Raw genomic sequence first — 15,433 nt, forward strand, 5'->3', positions numbered from 1 at the left:
ATTTATTTCCTTTTTTTAAGCAAATTAGTGACAAAAAGTCATGATCCTCAGTTTTTTACACAGGAGACAATGGTACAGTATGAACTATTACCTTTTGAATCAACTAACTACCCTTTTAAAAACTCTTTGTTGAATGAAATGTATGATTCAGGCAGCACAACACAATACCAGAGGAGAATAAACAGAAAACAGACCTGAGAGCTATTGTGACTGACGAGTGCTAGCATGCTTCCTGGTCGCTATTAGCATTAGCATTATTATCTGTATCCTAGAAATCACAGTTCATATACAATCAAACAGCAGAAATGTGATGCTAAACTGTTTTTAATTAACATGTGAATGTATGAGGAAATATTAAAAGACAAGGTAGCATTTATTCATTTATTTCTTTTTTTAAGCAAATTAGTGACAAAAAGGGAGTCCACACATGAAATAACTCATTGTCAATGAATCATTTTAACTTGAAAGTAACTCATGGTTAAATTATTTAAGTAGAAATTAGGTCATACTAAACAGATTTTAGGTAAACTCAGATAAAAATAAACCAAAAGTATGTGTGAAATGTAACGTTAAGGGTCAGTTATGTATGCAGTGTATGAATGAGTGGAATATGTTTTTATGGTTATGTTTAGACTCCGGCAGCACTTGATTGACGTTAGGGAAAGACTATAAAGCTGTCTAAAGAAATCTAATCTAATCTAATCTAGACTAGACTGCGGTCTCAGTTTAACATAGAAAAAATCTGCATTTGAACAAAATGACAATCTTCCACTAACCTCGATCAAAGTGGGTTTTAATCACACGCAGGACTCAGGATTCAAACCCCTGGTGCATACTTCAGAGAGCTATATTAGAGCATTTCTACACATGTTGTTTGTTTGCTTTGTTCCAAATCAGTGGATGAGCCGATCAACAAAAGCTGCATGGGAGCTGTCACTCATTAATATCTGTCAGAAATCTGGCAGCCAGAGAAAGGAGAGTTTTGTCTTTCTTCCAGGATAGTTTTCCAACATGGACGAGCAGAGTTGGCATCATTTGGGCCGTAAACCCAGCCACAATATGAGGACATAACAGCTCATTAGAAAACACTTCAAGGCAACGTCTTGACAAACAATGTGTTACTTTCATAGACTGTATAAAAGAAATGGACGTAACATCCGTGACGTCACCCATTGGTTTGTGGACTGCTGCTCGGAAGCTAATAGTTTCTAATCTGGGCAGCGCCATCTTGAAAATTTCAGGTGCATGCTGGGAAAAATAAAAACACTGATTCTACTTATATGGGCATGAGGCGGGGCGATGGGCAGAGCGGGGAGGTTGCTATGGTTACGAGGGCTGGATCTGGAGGACATTGGTCAATCAACCTGTCAATCAGGACGTAGCCACGCCCTAATGCATACCCTGCTTTATCGTCACATATAAAATCAGGGAGGCCAAAATGTCCCAAATGAACATCATACTGCATTGAAGAAGGCTTTAAACTAGCGATTGAGACTATAAACACATTTTGAAAACGTTTACTGAGGTTAGAAATCAAGTGAGAAGTTGGTGAATTCTCCATTGACTTGTATAGAGACGGTCGCCCCCTGGTGGCCTTTTGATAGAATGCAGCTCTAAGTTACTTCCTGTTTGGCCTCATTTCAGAGGACCAGAGCTCCCCGCCTGGTTACTTCACATTATGCAAAGTGTTGATTTAAAGTGCCTTAAATGTTTTGATTCTTTAAAATCATGTTCTCTATAATAACGCAGACGCCTGGCTTTCTATCTCCGAAAGCTCAAAAGAAAACTGTATTAACCCTTGTGTCGTCCTCCCGGGTCAAATTGACCCCATCTCTCTTTTGACTGTTCCCTCTTTCTTAAAATTTTCTTTCCTTCTTCCCCTCCTTCCCTCTTTCTTTGCTCCCTCCTCCTTCCATCCTTCCATGCTTCCTTCCTTCCTTCCATCCTTCCTTCCTCCTTTCCTTCCTCCCTCCCTACTCCTTTCCTTCCTTCCCTCCTTCCTTCCTTCCTTCCTCCTTTCCTCCCTCCCTCCTTACTCCTTTCCTTCCTTTCTTCCTTCCTTCCTTCCTTCCTTCCTCCTTTCCTCCCTCCCTCCTTACATCATTTTTCATTATTAAACCCTCCTGTTGTCCTTGAGTCAAGGAAGGGAGGGAGGAAGAAGGAAGGAAGGAAGGAAGGAAGGAAGGAAGACAAAAGGAAAGGAGGAATGAAGGGAGGAAGAAGGAAGGAAATGAGGGAGGGAGGGAGGGAGGGAGGGAGGAAGGAAGGAAGGAAAGGAGGGAGGAAGGAAGGAAGAACAGAGGAAAGAAGGAAGGAAGGGAGGAGGGAGGAAGGAAAAGAGGAAGGGAGGAAGGAAAGAAGGACAGGGAATAAGGAATGGAGGAAGGAAAGGCAGGAAGGAAGGAAAGAAGGACAGAGGACATAAGGGATGGAGGAAGGAAGGAAGGAAGAGTCAGGGGTCAATTTGAAAATAAAACTGTATTAAAAAGTGAAAAATAAAGTTTGAGCAAAAAAAAAAAAAAAACAACCCAACCCCAGGAGTCTTATCTAACTCCATCACCTTTGTCTGACCTGAGCAGGTTGTTATATTAACCACATTCATTATTAAACCCAATTATTTCTCCTTTCTGTCTCCTCAAAGAAACTCTGGAACAAGAGGAAGAACAAAACTCATTATAAGCAGCCTCAGTTTTTGTGCTCATGATTAAATTCAGCTGACAGCCGAGATGTTCATCAGAAACCTGACGTGTAGAGATCTGTCCTTGTTAGTATTCACAGAGGAAGACAAGAGAGGCTTCCGACTCTAAAACAAGCTGTGTGTGTGTGTGTGTGTTCTGTCCATTCGTCTTGTGCCTTCGTCTTGTGCCTTCAAGCCTCAATATAATATAAATTGACCCCGTCTGTTTTTACTAGGGCTGTCAAACGATTAATTTTTTAATCAAGATTAATCGCAGAGTTTCCGTAGTTAATCGCGATTAATGGCGTTTTGAATGTCATGTTTAAAATCCTGTTATTTTCCATTTGAAGGCAGTTTTAAGCCCATAATGTAAAGCATTTCTTACCAGAGTGTCTTAACTGGAATCAATCACGGCTCTGCTGCGACTCCCACACTCCAAAATGGTCCTTTGGTGGAGCTGAGGCTGGCTTGGCTGCACCTGGGTGTTTAGCGTGGAGGTGCTAACTCAAACTCCACTTCCTTCCTCCCACCCTCCCTTCCTTCCTTCTTCCTCCCTTCTTCCTCCCTCCCTTCCTTGACTCGAGGACAACAGGAGGGTTAATGTGTGTGTTCTGTCCATTCGTCTTGTGCCTTCAAGCCTCAATATATTAATGTGTGTGTGTGTGTGTGTGTGTGTGTGTGTGTGTGTGTGTGTGTGTGTGTTAGCGGGTGTTTAACAGTGTGCGCTGTGTTGTAAGTGAGTCTCAGCAGGAAGCTGTCAGAGATCACTACTCACCTGTCAATCACAGCTGGGACAGCCGAGGGGAGACGCACTGCATTAATACACACACACACACACACACACACACACACACACACACACACAATGAGGCATGTATGTACAAACTAATTAACCTTCTGACATGAAATCCTTGTTCAAATTCAAACCCAAAACCCCCCAAAAGTGACGAGAGACTGATGTACTAGAATACTAATTGCTATGGATGTAGTTTACAGGTTGCTAAGGATGTAGTTTACAGGTTGCTAAGGATGTAGTTTACAGGTTGCTATGGATGTAGTTTACAGGTTGCTAAGGATGTAGTTTACAGGTTGCTAAGGATGTAGTTTACAGGTTGCTATGGATGTAGTTTACAGGTTGCTAAGGATGTAGTTTACAGGTTGCTAAGGATGTAGTTTGCAGGTTGCTATGGATGTAGTTTACAGGTTGCTATGGATGTAGTTTACAGGTTGCTATGGATGTAGTTTACAGGTTGCTAAGGATGTAGTTTACAGGTTGCTAAGGATGTAGTTTACAGGTTGCTAAGGATGTAGTTTACAGGTTGCTAAGGATGTAGTTTACAGGTTGCTATGGATGTAGTTTACAGGTTGCTAAGGGTGTAGTTTACAGGTTGCTAAGGATGTAGTTTACAGGTTGCTAAGGAAGTAGTTTACAGGTTGCTAAGGATGTAGTTTACAGGTTGCTAAGGATGTAGTTTACAGGTTGCTATGGATGTAGTTTACAGGTTGCTAAGGATATAGTTTACAGGTTGCTATGGATGTAGTTTACAGGTTGCTAAGGATGTAGTTTACAGGTTGCTATGGATGTAGTTTACAGGTTGCTAAGGATGTAGTTTACAGGTTGCTATGGATGTAGTTTACAGGTTGCTAAGGATGTAGTTTACAGGTTGCTATGGATGTAGTTTACAGGTTGCTATGGATGTAGTTTACAGGTTGCTAAGGATGTAGTTTACAGGTTGCTATGGATGTAGTTTACAGGTTGCTAAGGATGTAGTTTACAGGTTGCTATGGATGTAGTTTACAGGTTGCTAAGGATGTAGTTTACAGGTTGCTAAGGATGTAGTTTACAGGTTGCTAAGGATGTAGTTTACAGGTTGCTAAGGATGTAGTTTACAGGTTGCTATGGATGTAGTTTACAGGTTGCTAAGGATGTAGTTTACAGGTACTGGGTAATTAAAATCAAAAGGGTTTATCCTCTTAATGCAAAGTTTGGCCTGAAGGTGGAGCAAAAGGGTCATGAGAGGTCACAGGATTACGACAATTATTAGGATTCATGCTCTTGTAACCATGGATGTAGACAACTCATTGGGAGTTCTGACGCCTTAAAGGGAACATATCGTGTTATGTTGTCTACAGTATGTTAAATGCAGTCAGTAAATATGTAAAAATGTTCCCTGCAAGACGAAACCCAAGGCTTCCAAACATCAGCAAAGTTAACCCATGTCCAAAAAACGCCTGTCCGTTGTTGCTATGGTTACTCCTTTTGGTTTTTACCATTTATTCTTGAGCATTTTTTAAGGAAACAAAGGGAGAGAGATAGATGAGTATGACATGCAACAAAGGTCCCCTGCCAGTCCCAGGGCTGTCGTGGGTATGTGCAGGTTCGGGAGGGTTACTTTAAAATTAGTTACCTGTTAAAAAAAATGTAGCCAGTAATGTAATCCAAGTAGCACAGTATTAAAGTAATGTAACTTAATTACCTTAATTTACTGCAATACCAAATATGCAATAATAAAGACACAGGTTATACATTAAGAGCAAAATTGGCCAATTTCTATTCAAATAAAAAACACCTAATTGACAAAAGCCAGCGCAAATATTGACAAGTGTTCAGGATTTAGTGATTAGCATAAACCCGCCCCTGCTGCTGTAGAGGTATAAATACATTCAGCACACACTACTACTACTACAGTCTACAGTTAGCCAGTTAGCCGAGTTAGCCGCCGAGCTAGCAGCTGAGTTAGCCACCGAGTTATCCACCAAGCTAGCCCCAGAAAGCTCTCAGATGTAGCCTCCATGTTTCTGGTAGAGGTGGTGACTTTGATTGACAGGTGACACTTGGTAGGGGGCGGGGCTTCAGCGTTTGGGAGCAGAGAAAGAGGCTGATTTTTACACAACTTTGAAGCCTAATTTCATATATTTGGTGATTTTTTTTTAATCATTCAAATTTGGCAGGGTGGTTAACAACACACTTTACTGTGGTATGTCAAACTCAGAACACATATTTATTCTTACTTTACACGGACTTTAACTGCTCTCTCTCTCTCTCTCTCTCTCTCTCTCTCTCTCTCTCTCTCTCTCTCTCTCTCTCTCTCTCTCTCTCTCTCTCCCCAGGGTTTTGTCTCTCCCATTAAGCGGCTGGTCTGGTCCAAATCTGGTCGCAGGCAGGCAGACCGAACCAGTGTTTACCGCCGGCCGCTGCACACCGTCCCCCTCTACCCCCCGACTACATCATCCACCCTGAAAGACTCATCTTCGACTACGTGGAGAAGGAGGTCAAGGTACAGCTGGAGTATAAAAAAAGTTTGTAATTGACTTCACAATCACATGACCCAGTTGCTTGAACTCTCTCTCTCTCTCTCTCTCTCTCTCGCTCTCTCTGTCTGTCTGTCTCTCTCTCTCTCTCTCTCTCTCTCTCTCTCTCTCTCTCTCTCAATCTCTCTCTCTCTCTCGCACTCTCTCTCTCATTCTCTCGCACTCTCTCTCTCTCCCTCTCTCTCTGTCTCTCTCTCTCTCTGTCTCTCTCTCTCCCTCTCTCTCTCTCTCTTTCTGTCTCTCACTCTCTCTTTCTCTCTCTCCCTCTCTCTCTCTCTCTATCTCTCTCTCTCGCAACTCTCTCTCCCTGTCTCTCTCTCTCTCTCTCTCTCTCTCTCTCTCTCTCTCTCTCCCCCCCTCTCCCTCATTAGTTCCTTGGTCACCTAACCTGGGTGTCAGTGTCTCTGAACCCCTCCAGCCGAGACGAGCTGCTACAACTACTGGACACAGCCAGGGTTAGTAATCAATAACTTCTCTATAACTGATCACAGCTGACTTTAGTGGCCCTCTAAGGCCTGTAAACCTATAACAGTAATCAGTAATCTATAAATATTCACTGTTGTCATGGTTACGGTCAGTAATCAATAATCAGTATATAACTAATCACAACCAGAATTAGCAATCAATAACTTCTTTAGACCTAATCATTGACTTCAGGAAATCAGTTCCTTCCTCCCTCCTTTTTATTTCCTTCCTCTCTTTCTTTCCTCCCCCTACCTTCCCCTTCCTTCTTTCCCCTGCCCTTCTTTCCTTCCTTCCTTCCACTTTTCCTTTCTCCCTCTCTCCCTCCTTCCTTCTTTCCTCCCGGGTCAAATTGACCCCATCTCTCTTTTGACTGTTCCCTCTTTCCTTCCTTCCTTCCTCCTTTCCTCCCTCCCTCCTTACTCCTTTCCTGCCTTCCTTCCTTCCTTCCTCCCTCCCTCCTTACTCCTTTCCTCCCTCCCTCCTTACTCCTTTCCTTCGTTCCTTCCTTCCTTCCTTCCTTCCTCCCTCCCTCCTTACTCCTTTCCTTCCTTCCTTCCTCCTTTCCTCCCTCCTTACTCCTTTCTTTCCTTCCTCCCTTCCTTCCTTCCTCCCTTCATTCTCTCCTTACTTCCTTCTTCTTTTCCTCCTTCCTGTTTTACTCCGTCCCTCCTTACTCCTTTCTTTCCTTCCTTCCTTCCTTCCTTCCTTCCTCCTTTCCTCCCTCCCACCTTCCTCCTTTCCTTCCTCCCTTCATTCTCTCCTTACTTCCTTCCTCTTTTCCTCCTTCCTGTTTGTTGTTGTTGACTCCCCTGAGGTATATATTACTAATTTCAGCATTCAAATGATCACTGTTGGGGTTAGTAGTCTGTGATTGTTCCTCTGTCTGTAATTCAGTACTGTCAGACCCATCAATCATTAATCAATAATCTATAATCAATAATCAGTGTGTCTGTGTGTTGGTCAGTAGCAGTTGAAGGTGCTGCCTCTGAAGACCAGCGTGGATCAGGACTGTATTCTGAGTCTGTCGGCTCGCTGCCTGCTGCTGACGTGGAGAGACAACGAGAAGCTGCTGATGAGGATCCCGACGCACGAGATCGCTGCTGCCTCCTACCTGCGAGACGACGCGCTGCACCTGCTGGTCCTCAAGACAGGTGAGGAGGACTGGAGACCGGTATCGGTTTGGGTTCTCTATACCCTTTAAGGCAGAGGTGTCAAACTCATTTTCATTCAAGGACCACATACAGACCAATTTGATTTTATTTCCATTAAAAAGATGGAAGGAAGGAAGAAAGGAAATAAGAAGGGAAGGAAGGAAAGACAGACAAAAGGAAAGAGGGAAGAAAGGTAGGAAGGACAGACAGAAGGAAGGAAGGAAGGACAGATGGAAGAAACGAAGGAAGGAAGGAAAAACGAAAGGGAGGAAGGACAGATGGAAGTAAGAAAGGAAAAAAGGAAGTTTGCTGGTTATTTTCATAAAAACACATTATTTGGCATTATACTTCTCTCAAAAGGATATGTGGAAATGATATGTTATGTTGTATATGGGTCAACGATGTGATGCAACCCAGAGTCCAGTTGGTGTAACCAGTATGTTTTCATAAAAATCTGATTATATACAGGAAAATATAAATGTGAACTAAAATGTAGAATAAATATGATCCACTTCTGCAACAAAGCACTATGTTTTATAACAAATTTTACATAATTTGACATAACTTATTTATTTAAAAACATGGTTGCTTTTCCTGCTCAATATTGACAAAAAGCTTAAAAATTTAAATGTAGAAATACTTTTTAGAAATAATTTTCTTTTAATTAAAGTGTAGTAAATAAAATGTAGTAAATATTTGTCCACTTAAATACACTGTAGGTGGATAAAATATTTAATATTTCATCATTCTACTGTGGTTACACCATTTGACATTTTCAGGAGCATTCTTTCTGACTTTCTTTCTCTCTTCCAACTTCTTATTCTTTCTCTTCATCCACTTTCTTTCTTTCTTTCTTTCTTTCTTTCTTTCTTTCTTTCTTTCTTTCTTTCTTTCTTTCTCTCTCCTCCAACTGCTTGTTCTTCTTCATCCACTTTCTTCCTCTTTCTCTCTCTATATTATTGTTATTATCACTCTAAAAGAAATGATGCAAATGTCATTTCAAATTATATAAAACCAACAAAAATACTAAATGTACATTTTAACAAACTTGACGCTGCTTTATAACTGCTTTAACTCTTCCCACAGGTCTGAGAGTGGACACTGTGGTTGCCGGGGACGACAGCCTGGACAGGAAAAAGCCGACCGGCATCGATGGGCGACGTCAAACCATGAGCTGCAACGCTGACCCGCGACCAGCAGGGGGCACCATGGAGCGCAGACACACCATCTGTGGAGTGGACTGGAGGCCGTCGCTGTCCAGGAGTAACCACGACAAAAACCAGAATGTGGACAGAGGAGGAGGAGGAGGAGGAGGAGGTGGTGGGGGAGGAGGGGGAGAGAAAGGGGGAGGAGGGAGTTTAGAGAGGAAGAGAGTGGGAGGCAGCTGGGAGAGGAGGCAGCCGACACGTAAACCAGGAGGGAGCTGGGAGAACCGCAGGGCGAGACCTATGAGCGGGAGCTGGGGGGTGGGTGTAGGAGGGGGAGGCAGCTGGGAGAAGAGGCATGGAGGAGGGGTAGGAGGCGGTGGAGGAGGAGGGAGCTGGGAGAGGAGAGGAGGAGGAGGTGGAGGAGGAGGAGGTGGTGGAGGAGGAAGCTGGGAGCGACGGCAGGCCTGCACGGGGAGCTGGGAGCGAGGGAAGAGTTACGGCAGCTGGGAGAGAAGGAACCACAACCCTCTGGAGCCGACGCCGTGTCCTGACGCCTACTGTAACCTGGTCATCCTGGCTGTGGAGAACAGGGTGGGTCACATGATCTCAGGTCACATGATCTCAGGTCACATGATCTCAGGTCACATGATCTCAGGTCACTTGATCTCAGGTCACATGATCTCAGGTCACATGATCTCAGGTCACATAATCTCAGGTCACATGATCTCAGGTCACATGATCTCAGGTCACTTGATCTCAGGTCACATGATCTCAGGTCACTTGATCTCAGGTCACATGATCTCAGGTCACATAATCTCAGGTCACATGATCTCAGGTCACTTGATCTCAGGTCACATGATCTCAGGTCACTTGATCTCAGGTCACTTGATCTCAGGTCACATGATCTCAGGTCACATGATCTCAGGTCACATAATCTCAGGTCACATGATCTCAGGTCACATAATCTCAGGTCACATGATCTCAGGTCACTTGATCTCAGGTCACATGATCTCAGGTCACTTGATCTCAGGTCACATGATCTCAGGTCACTTGATCTCAGGTCACATGATCTCAGGTCACATAATCTCAGGTCACATGATCTCAGGTCACTTGATCTCAGGTCACATGATCTCAGGTCACTTGATCTCAGGTCACTTGATCTCAGGTCACATGATCTCAGGTCACATGATCTCAGGTCACATAATCTCAGGTCACATGATCTCAGGTCACATAATCTCAGGTCACATGATCTCAGGTCACTTGATCTCAGGTCACATGATCTCAGGTCACTTGATCTCAGGTCACATGATCTCAGGTCACATGATCTCAGGTCACATGATCTCAGGTCACATGATCTCACCTGGATTATATTTGATTGCTTGTGGACATATTTGGGCCCCAGACATGTCTTGAACCTGGGGTTCCAACATGCGGCTCGTGGACCAGATCTGGCCCGCCGATGGGTCTAATCCGGCCCGCTTTCCTTATTCCTCCCTTCCTTCCTTCTGTCCTTCCTTCCTTCATTCATGTGTTCTTTTTCTTCCTTCCTTCCTTCCTTCTTTCTTTCTTTCCTTCCTTCCTGTCTTATTTTCTTTCCTTCCTTCCTTCCTCCTTTTATTCCTTCCGTCTTTCCTCCCTTCCTTCCTTCCTTCTTTCTTTCTTTCCTTCCTTCCTGTCTTATTTTCCTTCCTTCCTTCCTTCCATCTGTCCTTCCTCCCTTTGAGGATTTCGTGTCCTGACGCCTACTGTAACCTGGTCATCCTGGCTGTGGAGAACAGGGTGGGTCACATGATCTCAGGTCACATGATCTCAGGTCACATGATCTCAGGTCACATGATCTCCTTCTTTCCTTCTTTCTTTCCTGTCTTCTTTTTCTTCCTTCCTTCCTTCCTTCCTTTCTTCCTTCTTTATTTCTTTCTTTCCTTCCTTCCTGTCTTATTTTGTTTCCTTCCTTCCTCCCTTTATTCCTTCCGTCTTTCCTTCCTTCCTTCCTTCCTTCCTTCTTTATTTCTTTCTTTCCTTCCTTCCTTCCTCCTTTTATTCCTTCCGTCTTTCCTTCCTTCCTTCCTTCCTTCCTTCCTTCCTTCCTTCCTTCCTTCTTTCTTTCTTTCCTTCCTTCCTGTCTTTTTTTCTTTCCTTCCTCCCTTTATTCCTTCCGTCTTTTATTCCTGTCTTCTCTTCCTTCTCCTCCTTCTTTTCCTTCCTTCTCTCTGGCCTTCCTCCCTTATCTGGCCTTCATACTTCCCTCCTGCCTTCCTTCCTTCCTTCCTTCCTTCCTTCCTTCCTTCCTTCCTTCCTTTCATCTGTCCTTCCTCCCTTTGAGGATTTCGTGTCCTGACGCCTACTGTAACCTGGTCATCCTGGCTGTGGAGAACAGGGTGGGTCACATGATCTCAGGTCACATGATCTCAGGTCACATGATCTCAGGTCACATGATCTCACCTGGATTATATTTGATTGCTTGGGTGTCAAACAAGCGATCCGTGGGCCAGATCTGGGCCGCCAAGGGGTCCAATCCGGCCCGCTTTCCTTATTCCTCCCTTCCTTCCATCTTCCTTCCTTTCTTTCTGTCTTCTTTTTCTTCCTTCCTTCTGTCCTTCCTTCCTTCATTCATGGGTTTTTTGTTCATTCCTTCCTTCTTTCCTGTCTTCTTTTTCTTCCTTCCTTCCTTCCTTCCATCCTTATTTCTTTCCTTCCTTCCTTCCTTCTTTCTTTCCTTCCTTTCTTCCTCCCTTTATTCCCTCCGTCTTTTATTCCTTCCGTCTTTTATTCCTGTCTTCTCTTCCTTCTCCTCCTTCTTTTCCCTCCTTCTATCTGTCCTTCCTCCCTTTCTTCCTTCCATCTTTCCTTCCTGCCTTCCTTCCTTCCATCTTTCCTTCCTGCCTTCCTTCCTTCCTTCCTTCCTTCCTTCCTTCCTTCCTTCTGTCCTTCCTCAGTAACCATCACAGCAGACAGCAGCTTTTTGACCATGTGAAGCCTCCGTAGCTCAACTCTGCTCCACATATTTCACACCTGACAACATTATCCTTTACTTACTCTGGAAGCTTTTAAACCACGCTGGACTTTAGTGTGGCTTCTTCTGCATCATGTTCCCTCCAGTCAGCTAGCTAGCAGGCTAACTTACTACCGAGTCAAAGTAGCCGAGGGCAGCAGTAAAAATTCACTCCGTGTCAGCTTCTACTTGAACACAAAGTGGAGGAGCTTTACAGAAGTTTAGAGCTCCTCCTAGTGGCTGAAAGTGAACATTGCTTTCCAGTAACTGCTAGATATTTTATTTTATGTATATATTGTATTATATACATATTATAATTACACATATTTTGCTTATTCACTAGACATATTTGTACTATGGACTGATGTCTCATAACTGTCTGCAAACCCATTCCTCCTCTGTGGAGAAACTTTCATATAAACGATGAAGGAGCAACACAGCTAAGAGGATAAGTGAGCTTTGTGTTTGTTCCCTCAGAGGTCAGAGGTCAAACATCACCATTGATGTGGAAATGGGGCAATTCAGTTGAAATTAAGTGACTTTCTTCTGAAATTTAAGCTGCATCTACCTCAAAATACAGCAGACAGGAATATGGTCTTTGTTTGCCTTGGTGAAGCAGTTGGTGGTGTTTTATTATATCTATATATTATGTAAAGTCAAGGCCTCATTCAGTACCAATAGTGGTTGAGATACATTATTTTTCATTTACTCTGGACCCAAAAGACCAAACTTAATCTCATACCAACATTAATGTGCATGCTGAGAGATGATAACTTATCAAGCGTGCACATTCAGTCGAGTTTAATATTCCAGACTCAAGAAACAAAGAAACACGAGAAAATAAATAAAACATTGATGATTTTTTCCCCTCCCTGTTTGGGTTCATTAATGATTCGCTGCTCATGTTGGAGAGGTGGAAAGTAGGGCAACACACACACACACACACATAAAGGCACACACACACACACACACACACACACACACACACACACACACACACACACACACACACACACACACACTCATACATAAAGGCACACACACACACACATAAAGGCACACACACACACACACACACACACACACACACATTCATAAAGGCACACACACACACACATACATAAAGGCACACACACACAGACACACACATACATAAAGGCACACACACACACACACACACACACACACACACACACATACATAAAGGCACACACACACACACACACACACACACACACACACACACACTCATAACATTCATAATGAGTTTGTGCCATTACATAACCTGAAAAATCAACAACAACAACGTCACAGCTCCAGCAGACAGTCGCTGTGTCATTGGGTGTGTGTGTGTGTGTGTGTGTGTGTGTGTGTGTGTGTGTGTGTTTAAGTATGCTCGGTCATTGTTGACTTCATCCCCGGAGCGATAACTTGTTTGGATTGGCTGCATTAGTGTTTCATTGTTTAGTCAGTTGGCTTAGAGTAAATGAGATTCAGTGACTCCAGTCGACTGAGGTCGTGGCTCCGGTTGGTTTCTGGTTCAGATCCGACAATTTATCACTGTGTGTTTACCGTTGAGCAAGGCACTGAAGCACAAGTTGTTTCTGAGGGGGAATTCAGGTTTCTCAAATATCATGGTTATACCATAGACTGTATAAAAGAAATGGACGTAACATCCGTGACGTCACCCATTGGTTTGTGGACTGCTGCTTGGAAGCCAATAGTTTCTAATCTAGGCAGCGCCATCTTGAAAATTTCAGGTGCATGCTGGGAAAAATAAAAACACGGATTCTACTTATATGGGCATGAGGCGGAGCCATGGGCGGAGCGGGGAGGTTGCTATGGTTACGAGGGTTGGATCTCGAGGACATTGGTCAATCAACCTGTCAATCAGGACGTAGCCACGCCCTAATGCATACCCTGCTTTATCGTCACATATAAAATCAGGGAGGCCAAAATGTCCCAAATGAACATCATACTGCATTGAAGAAGGCTTTAAACTAGCGATTGAGACCATAAACACATTTTGAAAACGTTTACTGAGGTTAGAAATCAAGTGAGAAGTTGGTGAATTCTCCATTGACTTGTATAGAGACGGTCGCCCCCTGGTGGCCTTTTGATAGAATGCAGCTCTAAGGTACTTCCTGGTTGGCTTCATTTCAGAGGACCAGAACTCCCCGCCTGGTTTATACTTATGTGACAGTTAATTCAGTGTGATGATGATTTCTGTGTGTTTCTAGGACGCTGCGGAGGAGTACTGTTCCCTGATCTGTCAGATGTTCCAGGTCATTTACGGTCATCAAACCATCGAGTGTGTCGACAGGGCCGGTTTCCACCACACTATGCCGGACCGATACTGGCTGCAGAGGAGTGAGTGACACAAACATAAGACCTTCTGTATGTATCAAAAAAAAATTAATTATAATTAGGCAGTTTTAAGCCCATAATGTAAAGCATTTCTTACCAGAGTGTCTTAACTGGGAATCAATCACGGCTCTGCTGCGACTCCCACACTCCAAAATGGTCCTTTGGTGGAGCTGAGGCTGGCTTGGCTGCACCTGGGTGTTTAGCGTGGAGGTGCTAACTCAAACTCCACGTACTCCGGTGGTAGTTAAACTCCGTTTGACACAGGTTGCATTTTACTTTTGATTTGTCAACTGAAGCGTCTGGAAGTGTTTTAAAGTTAAACAAGCCGTTCAAAAGTCCAGTAGCTCTCTTACTTTCCATCAGCGCGGTAGGTTTACTGCAGGAGGCCACTTCAAAGCATAGCGCTACAGCTAGAGGAGCCGTCTACGGGGGAGGAGAAGGGACAAAAAGGCTTGCAACATTAAACATAACTTACTGTTCAAAATACTAGACTGATGAGTTAGCTATTCTTAGAGCCATACCAGTAGTATTAAGAGCTAATCAATCAAGCTTTACTTTTCATCGATGGTAATGTAACATAAAACACTAAATAAAAACAGAAACTGAAGAAATACTCTCATGAAATCAAATCAAATCAAACTCTCATGAACCTGCAGTAAGGAAACACCAGAGGTTTGTCCTCTGAGTCTCATACTTCTCTCTTTGACAGCAGACTGTGTGAATCCTCGTAACTTGTAACTTGTATTTAATGTTCTGTCTCTTTGTCTCTCTCTGTCTCTGTGCAGGTGACAGCTGTCTGAGTGACATGTCCTACAGTTATGATCCAGAGTTTAGCTGCTGCAGCTCATAGTGAGTCAAAATCTTAACTAAAAACTTTATCTAACCTACTCTGAGCTAACAGCTTGGACGACTCTTATTATATAAAATACTCTTCCTCAGCTCTTCCTCTCTGACTCTCAGCTGTAATCATGATTACAGAAAGCAAACTGGAGCAGAGACTATATTTCTGACTTCCTAAATATATCGACCCACTTTATATATCATACACTTTACAGACAGTGTCAAAAAAACCCAAAGACACACAAAGACACACAATCCTAACACGACAAACAGACAAATAAAAGCCAAAAAAAGGCTCATTATCTTAATATACTGTGAGCTGGGTTTATATAAAATAAAGATGAGCATCCAGATCAAGTCCTGAAACATTTTGATCAGATCACAAACTTCTTGGTCTCATTTTCATTATTTTGCAGATTCTGGGCTCATTATTAATATCATCATCATCGTACCCAACATCCTAAATATAACCAATATAAAG

At 43.2% G+C, this 15,433-nt stretch overlaps 1 protein-coding gene across 1 annotated transcript in view; it reads left to right on the plus strand.

The window, feature by feature from the left end:
• Positions 1–14,962, plus strand: part of LOC128354817 (cerebral cavernous malformations 2 protein-like) — a 16,219-nt gene extending 1,257 nt beyond the window's left edge. Inside the window, 7 exon segments of the mRNA XM_053314968.1 lie at positions 5,789–5,897; positions 5,900–5,955; positions 6,361–6,444; positions 7,422–7,605; positions 8,692–9,344; positions 13,986–14,115; positions 14,898–14,962. Of these exon segments, the coding sequence (XP_053170943.1) occupies positions 5,789–5,897; positions 5,900–5,955; positions 6,361–6,444; positions 7,422–7,605; positions 8,692–9,344; positions 13,986–14,115; positions 14,898–14,962 (1,281 nt within the window).
• Positions 14,963–15,433: the final 471 nt, after the last annotated feature.

The sequence above is a fragment of the Scomber japonicus genome, unplaced genomic scaffold (genome assembly GCF_027409825.1).
Source record: "Scomber japonicus isolate fScoJap1 unplaced genomic scaffold, fScoJap1.pri scaffold_639, whole genome shotgun sequence".
NCBI classification, from domain to species: domain Eukaryota; kingdom Metazoa; phylum Chordata; class Actinopteri; order Scombriformes; family Scombridae; genus Scomber; species Scomber japonicus.